The sequence below is a fragment of the Syngnathus scovelli genome, chromosome 13 (assembly GCF_024217435.2).
Source record: "Syngnathus scovelli strain Florida chromosome 13, RoL_Ssco_1.2, whole genome shotgun sequence".
In the NCBI taxonomy this organism is placed as follows: domain Eukaryota; kingdom Metazoa; phylum Chordata; class Actinopteri; order Syngnathiformes; family Syngnathidae; genus Syngnathus; species Syngnathus scovelli.
This window is the reverse complement of record NC_090859.1, coordinates 5589205-5603506: the sequence shown is the minus strand read 5'-3', so window position 1 is coordinate 5603506 and position 14302 is coordinate 5589205. Positions and strand designations below refer to the sequence as shown.

Below are 14302 nucleotides of genomic sequence, written 5' to 3'. Positions count from 1 at the left end.
AAATACGATACTGTTATTATGAATAATAGTTTCCATCACTTCAGTGCCTGCAGGTTAGATTTATGAAATATGTTTATCTAATGAGGCGAAATCACGTCAAACGTCAAACATTCTGACCAAATACATCATCTTGAAGAATCAGTGAAAGAATACATTCAAATAAAGTAATAAAGAAATCAATAGTATTGTTGGTCTCCCATTTTTGCTAGTGCATCATGGTCTGGAGTGAAATTTGTTGTGGTAATTCTTAGGATAGAGCCGAGATGTCGGTCCGTTAACCTAGAGCTGTGACGGGCTTTGTTGACGTTCATGTGGCTGAACGTCTGCTCACACACGTCGGTCGAGCCAAATTGTCCTCTCTTTTTTTTTTTTAAACACTTGGCACTCAGTGTCCACCTTTCTTTTCCTCGGGTCACTCATTTTAATGGAAGGATTCCAGGGGAAGGTTTGTGGGTGGCATTAGCGTAAAAGTGTATCTGAAAGCTCAGCGCGCGAATTACGAGAATGCTGACGTCACACCCTACACTCGAAATTCGGCACTGATAGAAATTGAGCGCGGGGTGCGCCGGGTCCGTACTACTTAGTACGTACACGCACTTGTGAGTGTGCACTGAGCTTTCTGACACGGCTTCCGGGAGTAAATGCGCGGGCGGGCGCTTCCCCATCTATTGGGGAAACATAGTAATTGCAGGGAAAATGACCCAAAAAAAAGTTCAATAATACAATTTATTCAGGTTTGGCGGGCCGGATTAAACAGCCCCGTGGGCCGTAGTTTGCCCATGTCTGCTCTAATGTCTACTCCTGGTAGCAGATACTGTCCCTCCAACACTGCCAAGAAACATGATCCCGGCGGAGATAAGGAGGAAAAGAAGAATCTGTAGGGCTGATGTCAAACAAACACACACACACACACACACACACACACACACACACGCACGCACACACACACACACACACACACACACACACACACACACACACACACACACACACACACACACACACACAGAGGGAGCGAGAAAGAAGCGAGATTGAGGGGGACAGAGAGGGAAAGAGAATGTGTTTTTTTCACAATAGATAATGCAACCCTTGGCACATAAAAAGAGCAGACATTGAGCTTCAGCCATCTCTGTTTGGCCATTCAACATACCTCAGGACTTCTCACATGTCAATATTGTGGTGCTGTACATCCCTCCCGCCCCAACTCTGCTGTTGTGCATGAGCGCGTCCACATCAGCATGTCTGTGCTGCAGACAAAGCACCTAGAGGCCCTCATCATCATATCCGACAACTTCTATCATGAATCTCTCTCTGGCACACTTCCCAACTTCACTCAATGTATGGATTGACGTAGAAATTGAACACGAGACCTAAGTGTGCTAACATCAGAAATGTATACAGTGCATGGGCACTACCATGGCCCCTCTTAGATGCTATGATCACATCAACCACATGAGAAAACCATGAAGATATGGGGTCTCATTTATCAATGCTGCATATGTGCAAAACAGGGCTAAAAGATGCGTATGCAACTTCTGTGAGGAGGCAGACTGGACAACCAAGTGCCTCACAGTTTTTTTTTTATTGTTTTCAAGGGAAATGGATGAAATGATGAGCATTGACAGGTGCAGGTGATTGACTTGGCTGTCTTTTCATTTATTTTGGTTTTGTTTTATTTGTGACCCTAAAAAGCCGAAGAGGGAAAAAAGCCCAATGCTTGCCAAGCACACCACGAGCAAGATCAGCCGTTCCCCCTCATTTGACATCGAGATATCCTGTAAACAATACTTGGTTCTGATGAATTTGAGTCGTTCTCTTAATTTTCTAGTGTCAATACTAATGGAAGGTCCATAATTCTCTGCGTTACTCTTAGCTGCCTGTGTCAGACGAACAGGTGTGGCGCATAAATCAACCTTGCATCCGAATTGAATCGATCCGAGTCTATATGTCACTTTCAACATTTAAGGAATAAATATTATCAATGCTGCGTATGCACCAAACATGCAATGCAACACAATGTCCTGCTTAAAAGATTAACCTTTCAAAAAGAAAAGAAAATCTGCTATAACTCATCCGTGCACACAATTTGGAAATCAAGTGAATTGTTCTGATAGTGTATTGAAGATTATGACTCACACATCCTCTTTCATTAAATATCAAACTTTAATCGTGGAGTAGATACAGTTTACACAAAGTTTCACTTTGTCTTCCTTTTAAAGTGCCCTTTATGGATAAATAGTGTTGCGTGTGGGGCTGGCTCAGCTTCCTATGAGCAATCACATTCTGGTAACACCCGAATTTACTGCTCCCAAATATAGAGAAACAAAAAATATTAATTTCTCTGTGGAAAACCCACTGCAATCCAGACTGTAGTCAAGTAAAGTATTTTTCCCAACAAGAAACTCTGACTGACCCCTGAATTGAAGACTACTGAATGAGAAAGAGTGTGCCTTCATCTCAGGTTATAAAGAGGAGCTACAAAGAGTAAAACGGGAGCTCAAATTCAGTAGCAGGATGTGCAAAAACGACTGCAAGCAGACTGGAGAAATAAATGTCTTAGTAAAAAATAAGAGAGGTATTCAGCAAAAAGAACCATATTCTCTTCTGTGTGAACCTTGCACTTTCAGAGTATTATTAGTCAGTCGGTCAGAAGGAATTTCCACATGCACCCGACATGAATGCTCACCTTTTTTCTATTCTTATTATTTATAATGATCTGTAGGAAGCAGCACTTACTTTTTGAAGTGAAGCGTAGTTACAAAGTACTGTACTATTGACTTGAAAATATTTTTGTTTTATATAGTATATTTCATGATAATTGTTCTTTTATGAATTTATTTTAATTATTATGCCTGGTGTGCAACTTGTAAAAAGCATACAGTACCAAGGTTCTTCTTGTGTCATATAATATTCACAGTATTTTTCAACATGGATCCACCCAGTTGTGCTTTCTCATGATCAATTCATTTTCCCACTTTAGGTTCCATAAGTCCACATCAACTGATCATTTTTCACGTGGTGCTTCCCTTTTGCAGGAAAAGAGCAAGCCATAGCGCCAATAAGAGGAAGGGCAGTCAGAAAGATCTACGACCTCCTGACCTCTGGATCCATCATGAGGAGATGGAGATGAAGAACATTGAGAAAGCTCCCAGTGTGGCCGCGTCTGGGCACGATTCTCCCATCCAGTCATGCCAGGACCTTCCCCAGGTTGCCCACAGCCAATCAGAGAGCCAGATGGGCAGCAAGAGTAGCCACTCGGGTGCAGGTGACATGTGTATCACATTCTGCACATCAAATCTTAGCTGAAGATAGCTTAAAGAATATATAGCAGACTGTTGTAACTTTACAGGAGCAGACGGAGATGAAGCATCAAGCTGTATTTCTACTCTGGAAAGATCCTTGGCTGCCAGGAGAGGAACACGAGGCAAAATGATGATTCCTATGGATTCCCAACCAAGCAACACACGTATGTTCTGTTTTGCAACTTTTCTTGGAGTTCATTTAATTGTTACCAAAAAGATAGAACATAGTGAATCCCTTAGTTGAAAAATAATTTATGCTGGAATGCAGTGAGGACAAATTCCCATTTGACATTTCTGTTTTGCAACTTTTCTTGGAGTTCATTTAATTGTTACCTAAAAGATAGAACATAGTCAGTACCTTAGCTGAAAAATAATTTATGCTGGAATGCAGTGAGGACAAACTCCCATTTGACATTTTAATATAAGGGATAGAAAGTCACAATTATCAAAAAGGAGCATTTGACTCGTTGAGGTTAAGTTATTCCACCTCCGGCCCTCCCTGTGTGGAGTTTGGATGTTCTCCCCGTGCCCGCGTGGGTTTTCTCCGGGCACTCCGGTTTCCTCCCACATCCCAAAAACATGTTTGGTAGGCTAATTGAAAACTCCAAATTGTCCCTCAGTGTGAGTGCGAGTGCGAATGGTTGTTCGTCTCTGTGTGCCCTGTGATTGGCTGGCAACCAGTTCAGCGAGTCCCTTGCCTACTGCCCGATGACTGCTGGGATAGCACGCCCCCGTGGGGACAAGTGGTATAGAAAATGGATGAATGGGTTATCAAATATCACATTTCATCATGTAATCAAAACTTGTATCATTGGGTTGAACACCCTGCTTTATAAAGACTTAGCCAAAATATTAAGTACACCTGATTAACAAATGAGATCCAATTCAACAGTTGCATGAAATGCTCTGAATTATTCTTGGCAGTAGAAAATAACTGATATTTTTGTTCCGAGTGGTATAGTAGTGCAAATAATATGTTTTGAAGTCCCATACCATCTTCAAAAGCATGGCTCGGGCGACGGCAATGTTTTCTAATATTTTTCTGTCTATTGCATTTTCCCTTGGTTCCTCTAGTTGGAGGATGTAATTACATGTTTTATTGTTATTTTTATGAATACCCACTGGTAGTGTCACAAAATGTCTGAGACGATTCTTGATTATTTTTGTATTAACGGTCATTATTTTCTCTCATTAATTTTTAGTTTCTCTATCTAGGATGTAGAATATAATATTAATTAATATGTTGATATTAATATTTAAGTTCACATCGTTGACCTGCGTTTCACATCCACAATTGTATTTTCTGTTTAAGTATGTAACTCGCATTGTAAGACATTATTTGATTAAGAAATAAATAAAAATAAGGATAAATAAAAAATAAAATAAAAAAATAAAAATAAAAATATCTGCTGTGTCTGAGGAACTGACCAGTGGTGTCACCTAGCTGCAAACTCACATGATAATACTGTTGACGTGAGCCTTCAGGCCAATCATGATGCATATTCTGAATCACTGCCCACACTTCTGCATCATCAATGCTTTCTTCTTTTATTTGTTCTGACTTTGTGCCTGGCTAGGTAGCTTTGACCATGTTAACATGAGTCTCATCTTCATCTCGAGACATAACAGAAATCAACATTGGCACTTAGGAAAGGGCATCTATGTGTATGCATCTGCCGCTAGTTTACGGGACAAGAAATTAATTTTTGTTGAGTGATTGAGGCAGTAAATCCTTGATGATTTCTCATTTCATATTTTCTATTTTTTTCTATTTTCTATTTGCAACAAGCATATGGGGCTTCCAATGAGCTCATTTGGTCTTTGGTAAGAGATTAGTTACATTTCAACTAGTTACATTTCAACACATTTTTGTGTGCCAGTGTGTGCGTGTGTGTGTGTGTGCCCGCGTGTGTGTGTGCCCGCGTGTGTGTGTGTGTGCGTGTAGATAAAAAAACAAAAAGACAACAATGCAGCCCTAAAATAATACATGAACACTGTCTTTAGGTGACATAGTACAATAGATGCTTTTTAACACAGTAACAAACCTCATTAAAGTAACAGCTTAAGAGTGACACAGTAATCAAGCATCTATGTAAGATATTATATATCACATAATACCGCTCTAGGTTACAAAACTCCTTTGTTAAACTGTTAAACAGAAAGCAGGGCCAGAGGTAACAGCTTCTCACTAATACCAATATATGATTACACATTATCACAGCATTTTACTGAGTAATCTTGATATTACGTCACACCTTAATGATTCATAAAAGGCAGCATAGTAGGAGGACGATATCACATTGTGAAAAATGTTAGTTTAAAATTAACTCAGCTCAGTATGATGTTGCCACAATGTGCTTTAATGCTGTAATATATCTGTGACAAGGTTAATTCAGTAATATAGCAACTATTTCCGTTACTATGATGCAGTTAGACAGCACCATAGTTACAGTAAATTCTGTAGCTATTCCCAAGATATTCGCAAGATCACGGTAATTTGAGAAGCAACATTTTACTCTTGAATGTGTTTCTTTATGTTGCTCTGCACAAAGCTGCCAAGTTTCTAAATGTATTCAACCATGCCCATGACACTGACATGTGAGACTGTCAATTTCTTCTGCAACATTTCATCCCCAAGATTATGTGATATAGGAAATGGGTAGATGGATGCTTTTCTGTCATTTACTGTCACAGAGCTCTTAAAATGTATTATGCATTCACAGCCCGGTGAGTGACAGCATTGGTTATGGCCTTGTTCACAGTTAATGCTTGTTAATCCTAATCATGTTAACAGTTTCTAAGTTTAAATACTGTGAATAAGCTTGATTTCACCATTTTACCTTAATCAGCACTATAAATTTCAATTTTGCTGACATGATTTACTTGCCTCAATTCCTTCTTGCGAGCTCATTTCATACACCTATCTGCCAAGTTTCAGTCTCCATGGAGCAGATGATCCGTTTGTCATTTCTCTGATGATTGTTTGTCACCTAAGTCTTTTCCACTTTCAAATCCTGTTAGAAACTGTGTTGCTCCTGCTCTACCTGTGTATCTGCAAGGATTCCTGTCCTACTGTATCTTATTTTAATTGTCACCATCTTGTTTTGCTGTTGCACTCTAATGCTGTTTTAAGAAATGCAATCAGGTTATAGCCCCATGTTGTTATTTTTGTAATGCGTGAGTCAGTGGGTGACTTACTTAGTTTTTGCAACGTGACATGCCATACTGGCTATTCGTGTAAGTGTGCATTTGATATGTGGGTCACCCAGACATAGGAAGGCCTTCAGGCTTCCCACACAGAACTTTTCTCAACCTCCCCCTGCTCTTATTCATTTTGTCAATCCATTGCTATCTTTTTCTCAAAACTAAACTTCTGTCGGGGGGAGTGTGTGTGTGTGTGTGTGTGGGGGGGGGGGGGGGGGGGGGGTTCATTGCATATTCTTTCTTTTCTTGATAATTTGATGAATGTCAGTCATGACCCTGTGACTATGTTTTATGTATTTATTATTAAGTCTTGCAAGCAATTTGTCATTTAACCCTGTAAATGATCACCTGCTATTTGATTCAAAGCATTATATCGCCTGCACCTTAAATTTTACCAGCTTTTTGTGAATCTAAAATCTATCGTTTAGAATCAACTTTGCTGATGCGCTTGGCGGCTGGGGTATCTAACAAATTCAGAAATACGCCAAACTTGCATTGGTACAATAATGAAATCACAGCCATTTTACACTGAACGCACTCTACCAAAAGAGGGTCCCTTATGTTTCTCAGGTTTGTACATATCTGTGATGTGTTCCTTTCTTTTCTTCTATCTTCTGTTTCCAATATGTCACATTTTGTCTTCCATGCTTAACTCTTTAACCTTTCAGAGTCCCGCTCTGATTCTTTCTCTCACTCATACAAAGAAATGCATAAATCTCCATTAACCTGCAGCTTCCCCACTGCTTCACCCTGATCAATAATCTCAGTCAATAACACTATTGATGACCCTTGCTCATCTGTGGTCATCTTGCTGCTGTAATCAAACTCTGCTTCGGTTAAAGTGATCATGCAGTAAACCTTACACAAGACACAAAGATGCACACAAATACAACCACACACAAACACGCACTGATCTCTTTAAAGCTGCTGATCACAGCCTTGCTGCATTCAGATAATCAATCATTTCCAATCAATACATGCATCGATCAGAGTTTAGTGGAATCAGACCTGGAGGCCAATAAACCTCTCTGCCTGTCCTTTACAGGGTTATTGCAAAAGCTTTTTGGGTATAATAATTTTTTACTCTTTCAAACTTAGTTTTCAAAAATATTTTTTCATGACATTGTATTTCATGATTTTGAGCCATTGCAAATGGCACCCAAGATGTCTTCATTGTATAACAAGTCCAACTTTATTGTGTTATTTTTTGTGTAGCACCATTTTTATAAAAATAAAATTCAACACAAAGTGCTTGAACTAATAAAATTTTAGTATACATTAAATTATAAAGCTTTCAGTTCAGCGGGTAATAAAATAATCAGTGTTACTACAATTACATAGAAGTTGTAACTAGTGTCTGTTCAAGGCAAAATGGCCACCACATATATATATATATATATATATATATATATATATATATATATATATATATATATATATATATATATATATATATATATATATATATATATGTGTGTGTATATGTGCGTGCGTGCGTGCGTGCGTGCGTGCGTGCGTGCGTGCGTGCGTGCGTGCGTGCGTGCGTGCCACTTGTACTGACCATTGTCCTTTTCTTTTTTATCTTTTGTCAGCGATGGTCAGTGCCATTCCAGTGCCATCTCTTGATTCCTCTCAGTATCCCGGCATACTTCCTTCCCCTTCATGTAGCTTCACACACAGCAAATTCAGTTTAAGACCAATGCCATTTCCCAGCTTGACTGTGGACAGACGATACACACAAGGTAAGACCACAAAAAGTCGTAAAAGTCAGAAACACAAACCAACTGTCGTCAAATAATAAAGTGGAACCTTGGGTTATGGACGACCATTTTTTATGAACAATTCAGGTTGCAGGCAAAGTTTTCAAATAAAAATGTATCTATTTGCATGCACAAGTGTGCTGAAAAATCTTCAAAAGATATATGGGGGACATGAGTCCATTTACACTATTTAACCTTTATTTGTAAAGCAACAAACATGACTACTGTGAGCCTACTTGGCACCAAAATATTTATGGTCCTTAAGAAGCATAGACAGGAAATCCACTCTGTTTGGGTTGTCCTTGCACACCAGCAGTTTTAAAGTCACCTGTAAACATCAGCGAAAAAAAAACACAGCACAAACAGGAATGGCTAGCCACAACACCTCTTGACAATAACCCGATTTGTTACAGTACCATATCTACGTATTTCCTTTTGCTCACAATTTTGAAATCGATAGCGACCATCCTTGATGGTCATTTGAATCAGCACTAAGACTAAAAATCCCTGTTTTAGATTGTCTTGAAAGAATTTTTAACTGACCCCAAACTTTCAATAGTAGTGTATTATACAGAGATGGGGACTCGAGTCACTGTGACTTGGACTCGAGTCGACTCGAGTCGCTGTTTTGATGACTTGTGACTTGACTTGACAAAAAACTTGAGACTCGACTTGGACTTGGAAGTTAAAGACTCGGGACTTGACTTGACTTGAGACACGATGACTTGAATGACTTCAATGTTATTTAGTTTATGTTTTCAGTTTGAATATAAAATTAATAATACATTTAAAAAAATAATATCGATAACACGGTAGGAGCGCAGGCTGAGAATGGTGTTGTCATGATTGGATCACTACCCTGTCAATCAATCAGTCATGCCCTCTCTACCTACCGAATGTGTTTATTGGAGAATCACGCCCCTTTATATCAGACATGCGCAAACATGTCAGCGGGAGCGGTACCGCGAGTCATCACCTTCGGCTATCGCAATTACTTTTATGACGGCAAAAGACGGACAGCACAGTGCGAGATATGCAACAAAAACAACTTCAAACTTTGTCCGTCATTTGAAGAGCCATTCTGCCAAGTAAGTGCTTTTCATTTGTCTAAATAGGTGTGTATATATAGCTTTAATGCAATGAAAATGATGAGGAAACTGATATCTTGTCTTTTCACTACTAAGATCAGATTCTGCGGGTAAAATTGCAATAATAAGATGACTTGACTTGGACTTGACTTGACCTATTTGGGGTCTTGACTTGGACTGGACTTGACCTATTTAAGGACTTGACTTGACTTGACTTGACTTGACTTGACTTGACTTGACTTGACTTGACTTGACTTGCCCAAGAAAAAAATGACTTGGGACTTATTGAGACTTGCACATGTGTGACTTGGTCCCATCGCTGGTATTATATATTGAAACTGAAGAGGAAGATTGCTTTTTTTGGCCAATGTTAATTCAAGTATTGTGGTAATGATACTTGATCATATAAATATTACAGATTGTTTGTATTTGTGTACTGCAAAATATTTGAAATCAACATTTTCTGCATCATGAAGAATCCTATACATAGAATTGACTGCGTAACCTTGTATAATCTCCAGTGTTCCTCCTGTCATGCTTTTTGTCTTATTTGAGACAATTGTACTGTAGCGCTAAATGATGCAGTAGGGAGCAGTAATTCAATAATAGCCTAATTTCTTGTCAGCTTGTATCAATGACTTGGAGACAGCTGAGAAACAATAAGGAGCCTCAGAGTCATTCAATTAGCTGACACCCTGGGAGGACTGATCACTGGCAACAAAATGCAGTTACAACCATCAAGGGGAACACAAAACAATATTTGAGCCTTCTGTCTATCATACCTTGTATGACATTGTAAAAAGCCCCAGGCTGCGGGTGCTTTATTGTGAGCAATATCACAAGCAAACTTGCCAACTTTGGGTTGTGAAAAATGGGGAGATATTTTTCATTGGCCTAAAGATTTTGTTTGTCCTATATTTACCACATAAAGGAAAAATTATACATACACTTATTCAATATATGACTCATGGATAATAAATAATAATGGATGAATGAACAGTTTTATGTCATAAAATTAGTACATAGTACCAGTTAAGGCTAAATAATGTTGCACTAAAAATGCATGTATACTACAATACAATAATGCAGTATTCAATGCATAGCGGCACAGTGGGGCACTGGTTCGACTCCGGCCTGCCTGTGTGGAGTTTTCTACGGGTTCTCCCAAAACATGCATGGTAAGCCTGTTGACCATTCCAGATTGTCCGTAGGTGTGATCGGTACAACCTTTGTGGGGCGATTTTGAAAAATATGGATGGATGGATATTTAAAGGCCCAGAGACACCGGTATATGTATAAATCGGTTTTAGTTAGCTTATGGGCTTATAAATATAAATTGACGATTGAAACAACGAAAAGGAAGCTGTTGCTCTGAAAAATATAATTTAAATTTGCCGCGCAGACGAGTTTGACTGCACCGAGCCGCCAGCCGGAAGTGACGTCTCATGACGTCTCAAGTTGTACGTGTTTAGCTTCAGTGAATGTAAACAAAAAGAGAAGAGGGGCCAGTGCGGAGACGTCGGGCCAGGCTTGCGGCCAGCAAGCCCAGCCGTGCCTTCCATTCTCCTGGCGTACGTTCGTTAGCGGGATGACAAGATGGGTTGCGTTCGCCTGATAGGATCCACGAACCGGACAGTGCGTGCCTGCTTGCTGTGTGCTCGTGTTCACAGTGGCCTGGTTGACTGTCATCTTTCCGGACTCTGCTGTGCATCGGGAGCGGCTAGCGTGCTATCACTCTTATTGTTCATCTTCTTGTTTTATTTTTCCTGTGTTGTTTACTTGTATCGGCGTTGTGAACTCTGTCTTGTCACCCTGGGATAGTGAGAAACGTAATTTCGATCTCTTTGTGTGTCTTGACATGCGGAGGAATTTACAATAAAGGAGACTTTGAGACTTTGACTTTAAAAAGTATGTCGAAGCGTGACGGGAGGGGCACAATTCAGAAAACGTGCTCAGCTCGTCGAAAAAATGCGATTTAAGCAATAAAATTAAAAATGCGCCTAAAACTAAACCAAATGCTGAAGATGTTCATTTCTCCATGCGCAGTGGTCAACTCGGCACTCTAAAGCCCCCTGAGAACTTTTTACTATGCCAACGTAACCACAGTGACGGGAGAGGCACAATTCAGAAAACGTGCTCAGTTCGTCGAGAAAATGCGATTTAAGCAATAAAATTAAAAATGCTTATAAAACCTAAACCAAACGTTGCAGGTGGTCATTTCTTCATGTGCCGAGATCAACTCGGCACACTAAAGCCCCCAAGAGCACTTTTTACTATGCCAACCTAACCAGAGTGACGGGAGGGGCACAATTCAGAAAATGTGCTCAGCTCAGCCCAAGTGAACTGCTAAATTCATCATATTCTGCGTCAAAAGAGGTTTCTGAATCGGATAAAATGATGCTAATATTGCCGCAAGAAACGGGGCTGTCGCTATCATCTGCCATGCTGTTTGGGTTTGTTGACATCCAGATGTACAACTTGTGACGTCACAGTAATGGCGCCGCCAGTGTGGCTTCGTGCGGGACCCGATCGATAAACTGGCATTTCATTTTAGCTTTATTCTTAATAATCGGTGTCCATTTTTAATTTCCAATGCGGCAAATGTGTTCACTTTATACATTCTATCAAATTCCGTTATAATTGAAAAAAAGGGATGTCCCTAGGCATTTAATGCACATCAAATTAAAGTGTGTCTGTTCCACCATCTTACTGAAAAATAACAGAACATACTTTACACACAATAACAAATATAAGTACACCTAATTTAAGCAAGGCTCAATAAGATGAATTAAGAAATGTGAAAATATTTGCAAATTATTTCTTTTAACTAAATTCTTTCTTTTAACTACCCGTCATTGTAACGCCTCCATTCATTTCAATGTAAATCTTTTGCACCGCTGAGACGCTGCCATCGGGTTTCCATAAAAGCCAACGGCGACAGTGATTTATTTTTTGTGTTTTTATAAAAGCTGGTGGTCACCCAGGTCTATTTAAAAAAAAAAAAACATGTAGAGAAGAGGAGGCATTAAATCTTCTTCAAAGTATTGATGAGGCTATCTCAGGATGAGTTCTCGGACAGTTTTGCTCAGTGCGAAACTGAGGGAGCAGTCTCCCTCATCAGCAAAGAGGAGCATCACATTCCTCACAATGGAAACTATTTATTTCACTGTAAGACCGTTTTGCTTTTGCCCGCATACAGACAATTGGTAAAGGCATCCAGGCCGGTTCGGAGGCAGGTTCGAGTGTGGCCTGAGGGTGCCTCCGATGCACTTCGTGACTGCTTCGACACCACTGACTGGGACTTGTTTAAGCAGGCAGCCACCTACAACGATTGGACGGACATAGAGGAGTATACTGACTCTGTTACCTCTTACATCACGAAGTGCATCGATGATGTAACTTGCTCGAAATCCGTCGTCACTCGCGCGAACTGGAAGCCGTGGCTGACGGGGGCTATCCTCAGACTGTTGAGGGCCAGGGACAAGGCTTTCAGAGCGGGGGATGAGGCTGGCTTGAGGACAGCGAGGGCCGACCTGTCCCGAGGCATCAAAGAAGCGAAGAAGGCGTTCTCGTGCAAGGTCTCCACCCACTTCAAGGACAGCAAGGACGCACGTAGCCTTTGGCGGGGCATTCAGACCATCACGGACTACAAGCCCGCGCCGAGGAGCTGTGAGGGTGACGTCCGTCTGCTGAACGATCTGAACCGCTTCTTTGCTCGCTTCGACGCCCAGAACAGCACTTGCCCGCTGAAGACCACTCCCCCCCCACACGAGCAGTCCCTGCGCCTCTCTGCCGATGGTGTGAGGAGGGCGCTTGCCGCTATTGACACCCGTAAGGCGGCGGGCCCTGACAACATCCCGGGTCGAGCGCTGAAGGACTGCGCTGGGGAGCTGTCGGGTGTCTTCACGGACATCTTTAACGTTTCCCTGCAGCAGGCCATCGTCCCCTCGTGGTTCAAGGCTGCCACCATCGTTCCTGTGCCGAAGAAACCTGCACTGTCCTGCTTAAATGACTACCGCCCTGTGGCACTGACGCCCATCATCATGAAGTGCTTTGAGCGGCTGGTCATGGAGCACATCAAGTCCGTTCTCCCCCCCACCATTGACCCTTTCCAGTTTGCGTACCGTGCCAAGCGGTCCTCTGAGGATGCCATCTGCTCTGCCCTCCACTCGGCCCTCACCCACCTGAAGAGAAAGGACTCATATCTGAGGTTGCTGTTTGTGGACTTCAGCTCTGCCTTCAACACCATTGTGCCGCAGCGACTCATCTGCAAACTCGACGAGCTGGGCCTCAGTACCTTCCTCTGCAACTGGATACTGGACTTCCTCTGTCAGAGGCCTCAGGTGGTGCGTGTTGGCGACAAAATCTCCGCCAGCATCACGCTGAGCACGGGGGCCCCCCAGGGCTGCGTGCTCAGTCCATTGCTCTTCACCCTGCTGACACATGACTGCACTGCGACCTACAGCGACAACCGCATAGTGAAGTTTGCTGACGACACGACTCTGGTGGGTCTCATCACGAAGGGCGACGAGACTCGGTACAGGTCGGAAGTTGACCTTCTGACCACGTGGTGCAGGGACAACAACCTCCTGCTGAACGTCAATAAGACCAAGGAAATCATTGTTGACTTCCGGAAGGGTCACACAACACACCTGCCGCTGATCATCGACGGTGCTGTGGTGGAGAGGGTGAGCTGCACCAAGTTCCTGGGGGTGCACATCAGTGAGGACCTCTCCTGGTCCGCAAACACCTCGTCACTGGCAAAGAAAGCTCAGCGCCGCCTGTACTTCCTGCGGAAGCCCAGGCGTGCATGTGCTCCTCAGGCAGTCCTGTCTACATTCTACCATGGCACCATTGAGAGCGTCCTCACCAGTTGCATCGCTGTCTGGGGTGGTAACTGCACTGAACAGAACTTGAAGGCCCTGCAGCGCATAGTGAATACGGCTGG

The 14302-nt window shown here is 41.8% G+C and overlaps 1 protein-coding gene across 5 annotated transcripts in view; it reads left to right on the top strand.

Annotated features, from left to right (window-relative positions):
* Positions 1 to 14302, top strand: part of dcc (DCC netrin 1 receptor) — a 260988-nt gene that overhangs the window by 218766 nt on the left and 27920 nt on the right. For all 5 annotated transcript variants that reach the window (XM_068652676.1, XM_049737164.2, XM_049737161.2 and 2 more), the window contains exons 24-26: positions 3036 to 3265; positions 3350 to 3466; positions 8099 to 8248. In XM_068652676.1, the coding sequence (XP_068508777.1) occupies positions 3036 to 3265; positions 3350 to 3466; positions 8099 to 8248 (497 nt within the window). The remainder of the gene's footprint in view (positions 1 to 3035; positions 3266 to 3349; positions 3467 to 8098; positions 8249 to 14302) is intronic.